The 17,762-nt window shown below is 39.6% G+C and overlaps 1 protein-coding gene across 3 annotated transcripts in view; it reads right to left on the bottom strand.

The window, feature by feature from the left end:
* Nucleotides 1–2,028: 2,028 nt before the first annotated feature.
* NYAP2 (neuronal tyrosine-phosphorylated phosphoinositide-3-kinase adaptor 2) overlaps nucleotides 2,029–17,762 on the bottom strand; it is a 137,376-nt gene continuing 121,642 nt past the window's right edge. For 2 of the 3 annotated variants that reach the window (XM_027751234.2, XM_027751236.2), the window contains one exon: nucleotides 5,819–6,092. In XM_027751234.2, the coding sequence (XP_027607035.1) occupies nucleotides 5,865–6,092 (228 nt within the window). In that variant the 3' untranslated portion in view covers nucleotides 5,819–5,864. Of the gene's footprint in view, nucleotides 3,774–5,818; nucleotides 6,093–17,762 lie in introns of those variants that run through there. The other variant, XM_027751235.2, reaches the window with a different exon arrangement.

Genomic DNA, 17,762 nt, shown 5'->3' with positions numbered 1-17,762 from the left:
AAGCACATAATGAAAAAAAGGAATGAGACAGAAAGAGAGGACAAAGGAAGATGAAAATATGCCACAGGTGGTGAAAACACTGAAACTGCCACACACCTCAGTGCCAAAATTCTCAATTAAAAGGTGACAGGTGTGTTACTGTGTTTTGAAGGGAAAAAAATGCCCCATAAGAGATGTTGGCAGGTTTAGAAAATAAATGTCAAATGCGTTCAGCCTTGCCTTTGAGCAGTGTTTCTTTTCAGTTGTCTTTCGTTTTTGTAAATTTTATTTAGTTTCCTGCGGTTCCCTTGCCAGCTCTGTCAGCGCTGGCCATAGATCTGAGAGATGTTGGCCGATCTCCCCTCTAACGGCTGCTCGACTTCCCTGCTGTGCTCAGGGCAGGTTTTACTTGTTCCCAAGCAAGACAGGCCCCTCTGTGCTTTAATTGCTTCGCAGCCACTCTGGCACCAGCTGAGGTCACCCTGAGTGACTGCGGCAGAGAAACAGCAGAAACTCCAGCCAGAGGTATTGTGACGGCTTTTAAAATGCAAAAGGAGCAGAGACCCGAGATAGAGCACTGCAGGCACCTTTCCACTTTTAAATAAACTTAGAGCAAATAAAAGTGTAAAACCCAACCATTGCTTTTTATGGTCTTGTCTCCTTTAATTTAAACCTCTTCTGTTTAAGAAACAATGGTATATAGAAAGCGTTCCTGCAGTGGCAGAGAAAGAGAATACACCTATTTTAACTAGGGAAAAATCTGAATTTACCCCAGATTAATGCTCCCTGCTGCATTTGGCAATCCTCCCCCTTTCGTTCTCTGTTCAGGTGCTGCTGTCTCCAGCGGTGGTCAGGCATGGCATGTGGACTGAGGTGGATGTTGGAAGTCAACCTGGAAAGTCTTTAGAAATGAGCTAGGACACAGGACTTCATGAACTATCCCACTGAAGAGCCATCAATTCAACAAACTGACAGAATCTCTGTCTGGAAAAATCCTTGTAAAACAGTGTTCTGTTCATTTCTAGCCACCCCTGTAGGATTTCCGTGTGAAACATGGAGCCTGGGAGAAAAGGCTGGAGTTTGCTTTAGAGGACGAGTCACTGTGAACATCCATGTCAGGGGTTGGGGAGAGGAAGAGGAGCATGAAGAGGTAGCAAAGTTCTTCAGCCATTATATGGGCCCTGGCAATGGGGTCACTGCTGAGGAGAGACAGGCTGTGCCTCAGGGAAAGCAGGTCACTCCTGGGGCAGAGAAGCACTTGGAAAGCACTTCCTGGATCATTAGCAACCTGTCTCAGAACCAGCTCCTGCTCGACAGCCAAAAGATTCCCGCTGGTGCACTTCTGCATACAGGTCTATATGAACATGGATAGTACCTTTTTCGCATATTAAAGGCAGCTTTTTTTTCACAAAGGGAGAAAAATTTCATCTCAGTGCCACAAATTACTGTTTCTTACTGGGTTCTTTATTAACTACTTGCTTACTCGCTCTTGGAAACCTTTTTAAACTACAAAATGTCTTCTTCAAAATATTAGGGGAATGTCTTCTTAAAAAAGTTGTGGAGTTCCTCTTCAAGGGCTGGGTTTTACATCCCAATGGATGTAAATATTCAGTTTGGAAATAGGAAGATTATGCTTACTTTTAAGTAGATATTTTAGAGCTTCATGGAGAGTGTGATGAGTCCCTCTCCCATTTGTGGATATTCTTCAAATGGAGATCTTTGAAGGGGGAGTCTTTCAAGTGAGCATCTTCCTTCCCAAACTGTGAAAAGTACTTAGGGAAAAATTTGTCTGCTCTTCAGAGAAATCTTATCCTAAGGATTAAGTTGAGGATGGCACTCATGGCATTAGATGCAACCAGGCATGACTTGCAAATACTAACCTATTAAAGTAATTAATTCATTTCCTCCAACAAATGGTGCGATTAAAAATGTGCCTAGGGAATGCTATAAATATACATCCATGACTTGACTTTTCTTCCCAGGAATCTCTGGCTAATCCCTAGTGAATAACCTGTCTCTTAAACCATCAAAAGAAAATGAACAGCCAAATATTTTAAACTATTGCTTTTTATTATAATTACACTGGAGCACAAATAAATAAGCACTAAATTATTGTAAAATATTGTCAATGCACTAAAGAAAGCAGAATTGATCTTCAAACAACATCTTATTACTTCAGAAGTATCAAAGTACATTTAATTACATCTTACCTAAAAAAATCAAGTACAAAAATGAAAAGAAAATTAATATGTATTTATACTGTGTATATAGAAACGGCTAATAATATATGATTACAGTTAGCCTCTAGCTACTCCTTACTCCTACACAATCTCAGGCACATACCTGACAATTTCTAATGAAATATAAAAAAAAGCAACATGACATTCAATTTCAAGATATTGGTAAATGTATTACATCGGAATGAACACAGAATGATTTCATTTTATTTAAAAACCCTGTCATTTAAAAACATAGTGCCATTGTCCACTTAAAAATAAACAACCCAAACAAAAAAAAAACCCCATACTATTTTATACCATTTGCTTTAATTTGTCAAAAGGAGCGATAAAGTAGACATACATTGGCTAATATACGTAAACACATTTTTAGTGCAAGAATAACAAGACCTGTGACTTTACTGTGCTTTCTTGAAATCACAGTGCACTTTACACAAATTGCTACACTATAATGTTTACCTTCAGGAGTTTAAAGCAAAATAAGTGCATACCGAACAATTTCATATATACAGTCTTCATAAGTGTGTGTATATATGTGATCTGTATGTATATACAGATTGCATATTTATACAGACTACAGCTTTAATGACCGTGTGTAACTAAGCACTGTCATTCACCCTGTGACGCAGAAGCTGCTGAGACAAGAGGTGGTGTAGGGAATGTTTAACAGCGTTGTGGCGGCAGCTCTTGGCAGCACAATGTGCCTTTTACTCGAGGGATGTGGTGGGCCAGCAATCAGGGGACAGGTCAGTGGCCTATGTCCTGTTCTGGCTCTGTCCATGACCTTCGGAAACTACTCCACCCGAGCCTCACTTCCCTCCTCTGTAAAACGGTTCTCGCAAGTGTGAGGTTTACTTCACATTTCTAAAGTGCTTTGAAGGTAAGTGCTAAGTTATATTTTACTTCATCATGTTGTCGCGCTTTGAAACAAAAAGCCATTGTTTCCATGGGATACAATGGAGGTCTGGAAGCACATGGGCAGTTATTTAGGAAGGACAACACAAACAGTGTTGAGCAATAAAAGCAAAACAAGGAGTGGTTTGTGGTGGGCTAAGTGTACAAGCAAGTCTGCTTAGGACAAGAATGCTTCAATTCCCTGATCATTATTCCTATTACATATTGATATGAAAAGGACACGATATGAACAAACACTGTCAAACACGTAACTGTTCACATTAACACCTGCCTTCCCCCAAAGGGCCGGGCGCTGCAGCCCAATTGTCTGGACTGTGAAACTGCTTCAGCAATGGGGTTTTAAAGGAACTGCTCCGGGAAGAGACCAGTGTGGAGAAGGACTATCAAGATTGACTGAACACCAGCTTTCATTTTGTCACCAGAGACCTTGTGCAGATGGGGGAAAGGGCTGAGCTAAGTATTTCACACATGGTTATGGAAAATTCTTCTCTTGCCACATTACAAGGAAGACAAAGCATAAACACTTTCTGAATAATGAACCTGTTATCTCAACAGATTTCTCATGACCAACAAGTTGTCTTCTTTCCAGCAGATTCTGGAACTTTGCGAGATCTCTGGAGTTTTTCTTCTGCCATTTTCTTTCTTTAAAAAAAAGAGAATAAGCAGAATATACAGTTGGTGTCTTTTGGATGTAACATGTATCCAAAGATTCCTTCACAGCCTCTGTGGTTTTTTCATGTCTTCTGTCATTTTGGCTGTGAAGGGCTCTTTAAATCCGTGTTTCAATTGTGTACCCAGTCCAGCCACTGTATATTCATAACACACCCATATTTAATGTATGCAGGTATATATGTATGCACACATCTATGCGTATATATAGATACATGCATATATACATATATATGTGTGTACACATATGCATATATACATATACAATAATGCTAATATACATACACACATATAAACACACACTTCATCTTTTACAGAAATCTCAGTTTGGACATCAAAATATACATTAGTAATTAGTTATAAAATATTTAAAAACTTTATTTCAGAGGCTGAAAAGAAACTACTACTGATAAAGCATTACTCAAACTCAAACTTTAGCAATATAGATTACAAAAACCTTCTAAAATTTGTTATTTTTGGTTTTTTTTTGATCAGCAATTACAGCTGTGGCAATGCTGTCAATATAATTTCAAAGAAAAGCCAATATAACAAGAAGTTTCAAACAACACACCTTTTCTTCTCGGCAAATATAATATTAAAATGATTGTTTTAAAGAGGGATGTTTGTGCTACCAAACTTCAGACACGTAGATAGAAATTTAAATATACAAAATATATGCCATAGATCTTTTCTTTTCCCTACTCCACAGAAGTACAAGTTTCCCTTGTTCTCAACAGATCGTTTTGGAAGATATTTCATCGCATGGATTTCACCCTCATAATCAGTATAAGCCATCTCTTTCTCCTGTTAAAACCAGGAGGTCATAATTCTTTGGTCATGACATAATATTCTGTTAAAATGGGTGTAATATAATACAGGATTGCAAGCCAATTACAGAAGCAGCCAGGAAGAAGAAGCGGCATAGCCGGGAGAACACGTTACGTGGGCCTCTGCTTCAAAACCGCATGAAATCAAGAGGGATTTCCCTACTGGCTTTCAAGGGGTCTGAATTCCAGCCTTTATAAACAACACAAGGAAATCTGACACAGCGTAAGTAAGGATGTGTTGCTGGATTTAAAAACAATAAAAATGTAAACAGGTTTTTGTCGCCTTTATTTTTCTGGACCAAAGACAAATGTGGACAGGAACGGTGGCTGCAGTGGCACTGCCTTAACCTGCTGAGCAACCGGGTCTGTCCGTCACGGGCTGTACAATGCTTAGTCACAGTGAACCATGGTCTCTGCTAATCAACTGAATGCAATGAAGGAAGAGTTTTGTTGCAGGCTTTGCTGCAGAAAATTTCGTTTCTTGGCCAAATAATTTTAGCAATTGATTCATATGAAACCAAGGGCAATTTATCTGATTAACATTATGGGGAAAACAGATGCAGAACAATTAATATTTTAAATGCGACTCAGGCATCCACATTAAGCACTTTGGTTTTCAGTGCTTGCAGTTTCACTGTTTCCCACCAGAACTCTCTCCTTTGTCCATCCTCCCCACCCCACCCCCCCTCCAAAGCTAAGGACATCTAACAAGTACAACTCTAGTTATCTTCTACAGCCCTAGCACCATGTTTTTTTGTACTCTTCAACAAAATGTACAACCACATGCTTTTGTACAGAGGCCACATCTAGGCAGGTCAGAGAAATAAAATGGTGGCGGCGGGGGGTGAACAGTAGAAGAAAACATAGAAAATAGGTAATAAAACAGTATAACAGTAACATTATATAGTAAAATTCTTCATAAATTTTTGAATTTTTATATATATATATATATTTAAACAGTGTATTAGTTTGGATGTTTTCAATATATTGGCGAAATATTTACATTTTGATATCTTCTGGATCCAAAAAAATCCTGGATAAATACGTATGCCTTAATCCAGTCAGAAAAGTAACTCTCTCTCTTGATTGACAGATGAGCACTGAATCAGTGTGGGTTTTTTTCCTAGGAAGTTCACCACCTGCAGATAAGTCTCAGGTTAGAGCCTTTGCCTTATTAAGAAAGCAGGCTACCTGTGCTCGGTGCAACACAGTGGAGAAGGCATCCTCCACAGGCCTGTCAAATTGCAGTGTCCCAGAACACAGTTTGTTGTTTGGAATAAGGAGGAGGGCTGTATTTCTTGGTCCCGGTATTCTTTTTCCAACTCGGCAAAATAGGCATGCTGTCCTGTTTGCAGAGTCCTTTCTCTGATTTCTGTCGAGCTTTTATTTCTTTGCAGAGGCAACGCTTTTTTTCTATCATATCCAGCATCGTATGGTCCCCTTGCAACCACTGCATACATGTGACCTATTGGAGGGGGGTAGAGGGAGAAAGAAAAGAAGGAAAAAAAAGAGGAAAAAAGCACACAAATAACTATTTTGGTCATAGATTAAATATGCTGTTTCTTTGCAAGGTCAACTTACTCTTATTTGAAACTCTAATTTGTTTGATGAATAAAATAATCTCTATGCCACCAACAGAATCAAAGCTAGTCTTTACTTCTAACTACTTCTTTAAGAAAAACAGGTAATAAAAGGTCCCTGTTTTAACTTCTTCAGAGCACTGAAAGCTAATAAAGATAAATGTTTTTGGCTAACTAGCACTGGTTGGATTTTAAGTGATGGAACAGATCTTAAAAAGGAACATGGATCTTAACAACATCCTTAAGTTGTGGAAATAAAAAATTCTATACACTGAAACTCATGTTTTATATTGCTTTCCAAATCCAATCTGTCACATTAAAAGCAGGGTGTTAACACTTCTGAGTATCAAGCTAAATATAACTCTCTTTAATTTTGTTACAATGATTTTATGAACTCCATGTGAATTATATGGATTAACCTATCCTACTCTGTGATGATATTTCATTAACTGGAAGGCATTAAGAGTTTAGAATCTCCATGTTTCCATGCATGTAGAATGTTTGAAAATGTGATCTTGATCAAAAAATTGAGGTTAGCATGTGTCTAGCTGTAAGTATATGTCACAGCCCCTCTGAAACCAAGAATGTGGTTTAACTGGAGTTCAGTGGGTTGGTCACGACTGAAAACGTGTCTGCCTTCAAAGGCTTTTGATTGGAACCGAAATCATTAATAGTAAACTATCCTGAAAGGGCTAATTGGTTTTGGATATCACACTGTATACCTGGGAATCAGAAAACTTCCTCTCACCATTAACTTTGCAAATTTAAAGGGATGTCTTGAGTCTCCCAACACGTATTTCCCACACTAGTCATGAATTAAGGATTTTTAAGTGTAAGCACACCATACGTTCACAGGGGCCGTCCAAGTACATCTTTGCTCCTATCATGAAAATGCACGTGTACAGTAATACTTGGGCAGCATTTTATGATTCATGAAGGAAATGTATCCTTATTATTGAAGGTATTTGAGTACATTTAATTGTGCATATGCCTTTAGTTCACAAGTCTTAGAATGCCAAGCGTGGGCATTCACCATGTTCCTAGAACTGGGGACTGGTTTGCTGAGAAGCCACTATAGAAACTTCTATTGCTCTGAGTAGTTTTTGTGGTCAGCTTGAAGCACAGTCAGCATTCAGTGATAAACAGATAAAGAAAATATTCAGATTCATACCAGGAAACAAAGCAAAAGAAACAAATGTGAGCAAGCCTACCAGAAAAAGTAATAATAAATTATGTACTCAAACAGAAAAATAAATAGAATACAAAAATGTGTGTATTTTTTTGTTAAAAAAAATAAGGAACAAAACAGGATAAAATCATTTTAGATAGAATTCCCTTTCTTTATACAAACACAAAACCATGCTTACCTTATACACCAGATAGTACTCTGAGTAGAATAAGTTTAAACCACAGTATGAATCTCAATATTGAATATTCTTATGAATTTTGAATTACACAGGCAACTTATCTGCAACACGTCCTCCTGAGTGGCCGAGCCATTCTTCGGGAAGTCTGCTATGCCTGCTTTATTAATTGAATACTTATCTTTCATTTCAGGAGTGATCTAACGTTTACTGTGGTGCAGGCAGGTGTGAGGCACATCATCTGCCACGGCCATGAGACTTTGTCTCTTTGGGTGCCCAGGCTTGGTCCAAAACTCACTGACTGAACTGGAGATTCTCCCCTCCCCACCCTGGGCTCAATTCCACAGATGTCTGGATGAGGCTCTACCTGACACAGATTTCCTGCCCCTCTGCTCGTCAGTGATGGGTCAGTACTTACGCAGCAGTGTCTTCAGTATGGCTGGGTCCTCCTACGCGGGGAAGGACAGGGACACAGTCTGCACACAATTCATTACCCAAAATATTCACCAGCACACCAGCTTCTGTGCTGGACTTGACGACAACAGCGCTTGAGTAGGGGTTTCCTCTTCTAGGCATCGGGAAATACCTTCTCTTTTATAGCCCATCAGGCAAGCAAACAGAGCATGTGCCAATGCCAATCCCTTACGGAACGCGGTGTGCTCCCGTCACCATGCACCACACAGCACACACAACAGTCACCGTGAGGGTGTCACATCCACACTGCCCCCACACTCACCACTGTACCACGCGCAGTGTACTGCCAACACTGTGTCTTTTGGTAGCTGACCTCCTTCACGGGATTCAAGGGGAGTAAAGAAGCATTTTGCCATGCTAATTTCTAAAACACCAGTTGCAACTTCCCAAAGACAGAAATGGTGTTGTAGAATGTATCAGTTACACGGTCACTCTGCCACCCCATGCAAAACAGCCCCTAAAATAAACCCAAGAATAGGCAGCTTCAAAATCCTTTTTTATATCGGCCATTGTATTTTGTTACAGTTAGTGAATCATATATTATGAAGAATTAAGAGTTTTTCCACTTTCCCAGACACAGATTTTCAAGTCCACTTGTGATTTTTTTAATCCTATTTTTGTTCAATGTCTAAGTCCTTCGCACTAGCATTTTCTTAAGTGTACTGTCCACATGGCACAGTCCTCTCCTGTACCTGCATTCAGGTAACTGTGTGTACAGGAAAAATGTGCAGAGCTGGTACATGCAAAGTCATTTGCTAAAATAGACCAAGTGAACACATATAATGTGGGAAGGCTTGAGGAAAAAAAGCTTGAATGTGAGAACAAATATGAAAGGGTTTTATTTGATAGTTTTGTCTAATGTTTAAGTGCAGCAAATTAAAAATGTTTCGAACAGGGTGCATGGCCTCCTGAAGCTGCAGAACAGACCTAAGAGGAAATCCCCAGCTTGTAGATCAATGAACTACAGATATGGCAATAACCATGTTGATGATACAAAGTCCCAGAGGGTTAACTAAATTTTTAGGGTGTCCTAGACAAATAACAGGTGCTGAGGCTCACAAGCCAGGACTCAGCCCAGCTGATTAATCACAGCAAAAGCCCCTGATGACTTCAGTAGGGCTACCAAGGTGTCTAAAGCTAATGTGTTTAACACTGCAGACTTAGGCCTAATCTTTCCTGTGACTAAATTGATGGCACTCACACTTAGTTACAGCACTAATTTTTTTCGTATCCTCTCTCCTTTCTGGCTTCAGCCTGCTCCTCTGGTCATACATCAGGTTGTTAATATCCCTGCTAAATCATAACAAGGAATTTTTTCAGTGAGAGGCACAAAAAATAATGATGTTACAAGATAATTTATGGAAAAAAGTTGAGCATTCAGAACACTTCACAGCTATACAGCTCTCCTGGGAAAGATCCCATAGTTCTTGAGGAATGGTACACATACTGCAGCATGTCAGAGCTTGGCTGCAGATGTGGATGTAGGCAGGCAGGCAAAAACTGCATCAGCACTGGAAGTAAGAGCCAACAAGACACAGCACAGGAGAGACAAAGTTAGTTTTGACTGAAGAATCTTGGCCCAAAGCCTGTTCTTACTGAAGAGGAACTAAAGAACCAGCACCTATGTTAGGACTGTGAGGAGGGACCTTCTGGAGAGTCCAGAATGTGTATCAGGTACTACGTCACATAATATCCTTTGGAATACAGAATTTACTAATTATACATCAGTTTTTGTTTTGAAGGAATTTTTGCTCATTAGATTATCCAGCGTCTAAGAAACTTTTTTCTTTCTTTTATTTTAAATCAGACAGAGCAAGAGAGTGAAGGAAAACACCAGGCAAAAGCCCAGAAGTTTGGACATTCATCATGGAGGGGTTGGAAGTAGGCTCGAATCCTCGATGCTAAGCAGGCAGTAAAAGCTACGTGATAACCTGATGTGTAGGAAGCACATAGGAACATAGAGTGATTGGATAAATTCACTCACCTGAACATGACTGAGTGCAAGACCAAATGAGGATGTCTGACAAGTTCCTGGTAACCACACTAGACCTTTGATTAGCCATCGGTTTCCAGTTCTCCTTCAAAAATCTTCTTAAAAGCAAATACTTATGTCAAACTTGAACATCAACGACAAAAAGTAAGAAATGTCTTCCACTATACAAAACTGAATTCTTCTATTCTGTGTTAATCACCCATTTTGTTGAAGGCTTTAGGAGAAACCAGTCTATGTTGCCACCTTACTTTTACTATTTGCCTTCAGTTTTCTAATACTTTTATTTGAAAACATTGGAAATAAATTTTATTAAGATCTGTTATGTACTCTTGGGTTCTATGTTGGCAGTGCCGTGGAACAAGAAGTTTCAAAACAATTTCAAAACTTCCAGGGGTTTCCACCCCTTGGGGTCTACCACTTCTCTTAGCCTCTGGGGGAAAACAAGATTCAAACCACGACAAGAAGTAATACTATAAACCCATCTTCAGCTAAGAAAAAACTACATCTTTACAGATCCTCAAAAAAATGTAAAATCTTTTGCCTAAGAAAATCTTTCAAAGTATAAAAAGATCACTTCTGGTGAGTGTTTGAATGCTTTATGAAGGTCAGAGAAAAAAACCAGACAAAGTTGTTCCCTTCTCTGCAAAGCGAAAACAATATATTTTTGTGTGTAGGTGACTCCATTAGCAGTGGGCCTGACTTCATATCTCATACAACTGAAATTTTGTATTATTCCAGAAAAATAATTAGCAGTCCTGATGGTTTACAAATGCATGTATTGCTTAAATTAGATTGCCCTGAGCTAGACCACAAAACTGTCTTGGAGCAGAGGTTTCACGGGCAGAACATGTCCAGTTCATTTGCTCTTAGAGGCCAAGACTTGAAGCCAGAGGTCAGTACATGCTGTAGCTCTCTGCCACATCAAAATTTACTGAGAAAAGCACATAATCCCAGGGAAAAATCAGAACAGGCTTTGGGGAACAGACAATGACTCACGCTGCCAGGAACTCCCCTGTGTCAGAGCAGAGTATTTCTGTTTTCTATTGCCCTGGCACAGGCTCTGCCCTGGCCCTGGGCACCCCCACCACTGACTGCAGAACGATGCTGGCACAACTCCAGCCTGTGCTGTGCCGTGGCAGCCTGCACCAGCAGACCCACAAAAGTGCTCAAAATATGGGTGCTTAAATCAAGAAGGAGAAATGTAAATGAACATAGTTCTTAACTGAGTGGGATAGCTTGATTTGGCAGGGAGAGTCATAGATGGAAAAAGACAGAAGAAAATATTATCCAATAATACAATTAAGCAGCCACTGATGGACACAACTTTTCCCACCAGTTAGCTGTGGTCACCAGGTGGAGGAAGCATTTTGTATCTTTTTGTGGGTGACTATTCACAATATAAGATCAGACTTTCTGGCCTTTCAGGAACTGGACTGTCACTATAAGGAGCAGCAGGGAAAGTGCACTGCTACAGTGCACAAGTAGGTCTGGGTAAATTCCTGAGTACATGGATGCTACTGAAAAAAATATGGTGATACCTGTAAGTTACATATAAACCAAATAACTCCGTGTAGCATAGCCTCTCCAAATGAAAAACATGAGGGCTGTGAAAAGAAAAATCTGTGAGCAGGACTGAAAATACAGAGTGAAACATCCTGAGCACCAGGCCTGGGACTCTCTTTCTTAGCTGTGATTTTACTTGCTTATGTGTGACATAAATAGCTGCATAAATACGTGGATAGATAATGCTCTCTCTTAGTGCTACATAAGTCCCACTCATATCCTCTTGTCTCAAACCAAGCCCTATGCAACTTTAGCCCAGCAAACCAGGCAGGTAGGAGACGAGAAGAGCAAGTGCTGGGAGCAATTCTGCTCCTCCAAAGTCAGGCCACCAGGGTGAAGTGCAGGGAGGATAAAGTCATGCTAATTCCCAGTGCTAAGAGGTGTTTCAGGAAACCTGTCATTGAAAGGTGCACTGTAATTTTTCACACAAGTGCCTGTGAAAACATGTGCTGCTGAAAATGCTATGTGGCAGAAGAAATATTTGAAATATTGTATGCAGGTCCAATACTACTCACTAAGTTAGAAAATGTTGTCAATTTTCATTCATTTTGGGGGAAAATGTTTTTATCATTTGAAGTGGCCACATGATATTTCATGCTCTGGGGTTTCTTTTGCGGTGTATGAACTCCTAATGACCTAAAAAAATATCTTCCACTATAGCCTACATGAGGACTTCAGACAACACCATATCCCCTTCAGCTGTTTCTCCTCGTGACATCTTGGCTGTTAAGTTCTTGGCTCTCCTGGTTTTAATGCTGTTGGTTTGTTTGAGGTGAAATCGGAAGCTCTGGGCAATAAGGGAGCCCCATAATTCAGTTGTGCTTCCATAATTTTTTCCTAGTATGCAGGTTACCACTTACAGTGCTGAAATTCCAGAGGTTATGGGGCTGAGTGAGATGCTGTTCACTTCTGGCCCTCATGAGCATCTCCCCCTCCTGTTGGGTGGGCAGAAGGGCTGACTCTTGAAGAATGGGAAACACTACATCACACATATGGGATCACGGGTGTCCCATACAAGCACCCTTTTCTTTGTCACAACTGCATATCACAGATAAAATTAAAGCCCAACAGCTGCTGTGAGGCTAAAACAAAGTGATCTTAAACTAACACAAAATACAATGAAATAAAAAAAAGCAGCAACATTTGGAGGAGATTATTAGAAATGTCTCCTGGATGTGTAAACAAAGCAGCCTCTAACAGTGCAATCTGTGTGCAGTGCTACACATCATTCAGCAGAGCCAAGCATGCTGGTTTGTTTTGGCAGGCTACAGCAAGAGAAGAAGAAAGGCTTTCTGAAAGCCACTTACCATCCTCGGGGAGGAAAAGGTACTCCCTCCCTCATGCCTGTTCTGAGACAGGAGTTTCCAAACTCTCTTTCCCACTGAAACTCTTGACGGCACTTTCTGTGGTGCAGATGGTTCCCAGCCCCCTGGCTGGGTAAGGTATTTCCACTGGGAGGGTGTGAAATCCCACTCCTAGAAGGCAGTCGTGTGCCACGGGTGCAAGCGGAGGAGGGCTATGTTAAGTAGCAACAGTTCATAATCTGCTATCTGATACTCTGAGCTCGACGTGGAGGTCCTCTTAGCACATGTTCACAAAAGGGGAGTTGTCCAAAGCAGGAAGGAGTTCAGCCAGAATCAGGTTTCAGAAAATCTGAGCAGCAAGATCCTCACCCAGTTGAAGCCAACAGGAATGTACCGGCTGACTTCATGGGTCCAAGAATTTGACTACAGTTTGTTCAAATGAACAGTAAAAATAACCTCAATAAAAATGATTTTAAAAGACTTCAGGAGAGGGTGCTTGGAAAATTACGTTGGACAAGTTTCTTTTGCTAACCGTGAGCTATAACCATTGCACTGCTGTTGAAGGTTGTTACTTCCAATGGCTGCAAAAGTCAGTAAGTCAGGGTAGAACTACAAGCTAAAGCTGGAGTCATTTCTCTCTCTGACAGAGTTATTCTGGAGTAATACTGACATGAAAGACAGCATAATTTGGCCCAAGATAGTTAGTTGTTCATATAGCTCAGTACTGCTAACCCATTCTCCTGTTACTGTCAAATTCAAAACAACAATTCATTATTAATACAAAGCTTATTAAAAGTAACATTATGTTCAGGAACACATGGGATGTGCAAGGTGAGCTGTGAAAGCAGACACTCTCCATGCAAATGGGAGTGCATGGTAATGCTCCCTGGGGACAGTGGACAGTGTAACTGCAAATTCTTCCCTACAAGTGCCTCAAGTGTTTTCTAGAAGATTTCCTATGAAGCCAGCAACCAGATCAGAATGATCCTGTGCATTTAGGTACTTGCATCACAAGCACAAATGCACACACAAGGCATTAAGCACTGCACAAACTGCCCTTTCTGACCTTTCACAAATTTTTCTTTTTAAGGGACACAAGTAAGATCTCTATTTTCCCTTATGGGAAAGCATGTCCCCAGAACACTAGTCTTAATTTTGACAAAATGGGTGGAAAGAGCACTCTGTAATCTCACCCTGTATGTTTAGCATTAAAAGAATTCACTGATACATTTCTTTTCAGCTTATGAAACAGCATACACAGCACATTTTAGGGCTCTCATAACTTTCAAATTGCTGTGTTTAATGGTTTGATTTACATTACTCTGAATTTCTAAATTCAGGAAATATGTATTATTTCAAATGATGCTACTACAGAAAAAAATGAAGAGAGTCCCTGCAAAAACTGTAAAACTAGAGTCCCTATAAGAACTACACTATGACTTAATATAATTACATGATACAGTATCATAAAAAATTCTGAATGCCTTTTTTCAAGCATAGAACTAAAAGATCTGACTATATTGTCTTGCACTCTATGGCCTGGCTAATCCATCACTTAAAAATGACTGACAAGAATCTTTGGAACTCCAGGAATTCCCAAAGATTCAAGATTATGAGCAATTAATACTTATCCTAAAATTTAATTAGCAAATGACTAGTATACCTTCAGCACCTCTGATTCCAGTTTCATGATTCATTGCTTCCAATTACTAAATGTCACAGCTACTTTATACACAACCAGCCTTGCACATACTCCTGTGCCTTGGGTTTTCCAGTTACCCTTGGATTATTGCTGAGGCTACCAATAAAGCAAATTTGAAATGATAAATTCACTGCTCTGCTTTCCATTTTTATGCTGGCAATCAGTCTAGATATATATCTTCCTGACCTTATTTGGAAACATGTATTCTTTTCACCTAAGCCTTTTTTTTTAAACACCAAAAAACTGCTTGAAATGTACTGCTTCATCCCTGTTAACACATTCTGGAAATGCTAGTACATTCAAAATAAGAACCTGTAAAGTAACTGATATTGGAGATACTGTGTAAAATCATCTCATGCATCCCAATTATGCAGTCAATCATCTCAAAGTGCATTCCTATTGAGATCACTCATGAAAAATCAAAGCTTCATCTATGCCTTTGCTAAGCGATAAATGCAGAACTCGAGTAACCCACCATTATACATCCTGTCATTCACTGTAAAATAGAAAGGAAAATTCAGTATTGTGTTAGGTCAGCCACAGGAGGGACAAAGAATAGATACTTTGCTAGAGTTCAGTGATACAGGGATCTCCTGTGTACCGCATTTTGCAGTGCAGCACCTTCAGGGCAACACTCTCATGTCCCAGATTTCCTTGGAAGGTTACTAACCCTGTCTCTCCAGCATTTCCTCTTGCTGGAAGTTGCTGGTTAAGGCATGTGTGCTCAAATGCTCCTGAAACAGACTTCAAACAGCAGGATGGTTTCAGCAGTGACCTCGATGGCCACTACAGCTGGCCCTGCCTATGGCTGAGTGACCATGTCCACAGTACCACTCACCTGTAATTAGGGTTTCTTACTTTCAGTCATGACAACTTTGGAAAACTGCCAGATTCCAAATCTCATACAGAGATGAACAGCCCATCCCCTTTCGCATTGAGAGGTGGCATGGAGAAGTGAGAGCTGCTGGTGGGCAAGATCCTTTCCTCCTCTGGATCCAACCTCTGCAGATGGCAGAAGCTCTCATATACAAGTGAGCTGAAGGCAGCAGGGTGCATTCTTTAGATATTGCTTCTACCAAGAAGGACCAAAACATTGAATATGGAAGAGTAAAAATGAGTGGGAACAAGACCATGACTTTGTAAGAACTAAGAAATATGAGAAAATGGACATTGTGGCCAATCCTAAAGTTACAAATATGTGACACCACAAATTCCATTAGTTTCCCTGTTACACTGGACCTCATTTTTTCCAAGCTAAAACTCACAGATCAGTTTCAGCACTATTTCTACTGAAGTCAGTACTGGAATCCAAGATTTAACTAACTTTTATTCCTGGAACAGATGAAGAACTTCCAACACACCAGCAAAGCTCCTAAGTCTGTATATTTCTCTAGCATTTTCAAGAAAATGGTCAAGAGACCAATTTTAAAATAAAAGAAATATAAAATTAGCAAAATAATATATGAAGGGAAAATGCCTCAGCACTCCATGTTACTTTGAAGTTTCACTACTTAAAGTTGCTTTACAGATGAGAAATTTTGAAATATGCTCTTCCATTTCTCCTTTTTGGATGGTCAAATTGAGTCAATAATTTCCTTAGATTAATGCCATTTCTCAAAAATTGTACTGACTGTATGGAGGGAAAAAAGTTCAGGAAAACATGACTAAAACTAACACTGAATGTACAGAGATGATCTTGTTCTTGTAGGGGGTTGCATCTTCCTTTTAAAAATGCATAAAAACCTGATTAAAAGACAGAGATCTCCATTAATGATTAATTTCTAACTCCAGTTTGAAATTCAGTTAATTAACAGCTGCTAGAGTTAAAAACTGTGCTGAGAGTTTCTAAAGAATCCAAGGATGTAAGAGCTTGCCTCAGTACAGATACCACATCTAATGTTGACTCACAGTAAGATCATGCAAGTTCATTTATATCAGGAATGGCTAAAAAATATAGTACCAAATCTAATATTGACATGATTTCCTGACACACAAAATAGCTGAGATACAGACAAGAGACTCAGATTGGCATCTGCATGCTTTAGAAAAGGGGATTCAATGGATGCAGAGATTGACAAACTGTCAACCAGCAAAAAAATGCTGCTTTTCTCTGATTATATTTGTGTTTTAAATTTTAGTGCAGAAATCAAACAAGAGTCATGATCCCAACAATGTTCCCCCCAGATAGCAAATGCGCTTTTCCAGACTGTAAAAAAAGAGATGGGCCAAGCAAATCAAAGAGTCCACTAATTGCCACTGACTTGCAAAGACTTAAGATCAGGCCTCTGGCCCATAAGCTCTGAGATCTATTAGTGGAATATGTCCTTTCTCCATCCTGTGTTTTGTTGAGGAAAAGCATTCCAGTTACAGCTTATGAATGAAATTGGAATTTGCTGTTGACCTGAGTGAAGTCAGAATTTAATCCTGTAACTTTAAATTAAAAAATGTAAAGAATTTTCTATTTCTCTATTATTCAATTTTAGTTGGGGTGAAGGCTCTTCCTAACAGTGTCTCTGTCATCCTACAAGTTTCTCAGTATTTCCTGTATAAGGATCTGTCTTCTGAGATTTTTCTGAGTAGCTGCTGCCACTCTGCTGCAGTAACTTATTCCACACTGAGACTGACCCAGCTGAGCAATCTAGTACAATGATAAAATTAACTGTAAAGGGAGCAAACTTATCACTCCTAGGTCTCACAGAGAAACACAGATGATGATCATTTAAGCTCCAATTCAATGAATAGCTTAAACACATGCTCAACTGGAAAATATGTATCAGTCGTCCCCTTGACTTATGAGATATTTTGCTATTTAAGATAAACCAGTGCTTTGCTGCCTCACCACCAGATAACTGAGCCTACATACAGCTGTGTGGTGATTAATTTTACAAAGGGCTAACTAATGATTGTTAGCTGTTTTAATAAATACCTAATCAATTGGCAATTATATGTTACTGTGGAGTGCAAAGCATAAGAGGTCTGACAAATAGTGTCTGTAATGCTCCCATAAAATTGACTAATTAATTTGGGTGGTTTTATGAAGTCCTAAGGCTTACCTGCACTGGAGAAAACATTCTTTTCAGCCTAAGGCCCTTCTATATCCAGTATTTAATCATGCAAGAAGTCATAGACATGAGTCACCCCTAGATTGACAGCAA

This window comes from Pipra filicauda, unplaced genomic scaffold (assembly GCF_003945595.2).
Source record: "Pipra filicauda isolate LSUMZ 115617 unplaced genomic scaffold, ASM394559v2 scaffold199_size1391877_pilon, whole genome shotgun sequence".
Taxonomy (NCBI): Eukaryota; Metazoa; Chordata; class Aves; order Passeriformes; family Pipridae; genus Pipra; species Pipra filicauda.
This window is presented reverse-complemented; position numbering and strand designations above follow the sequence as displayed.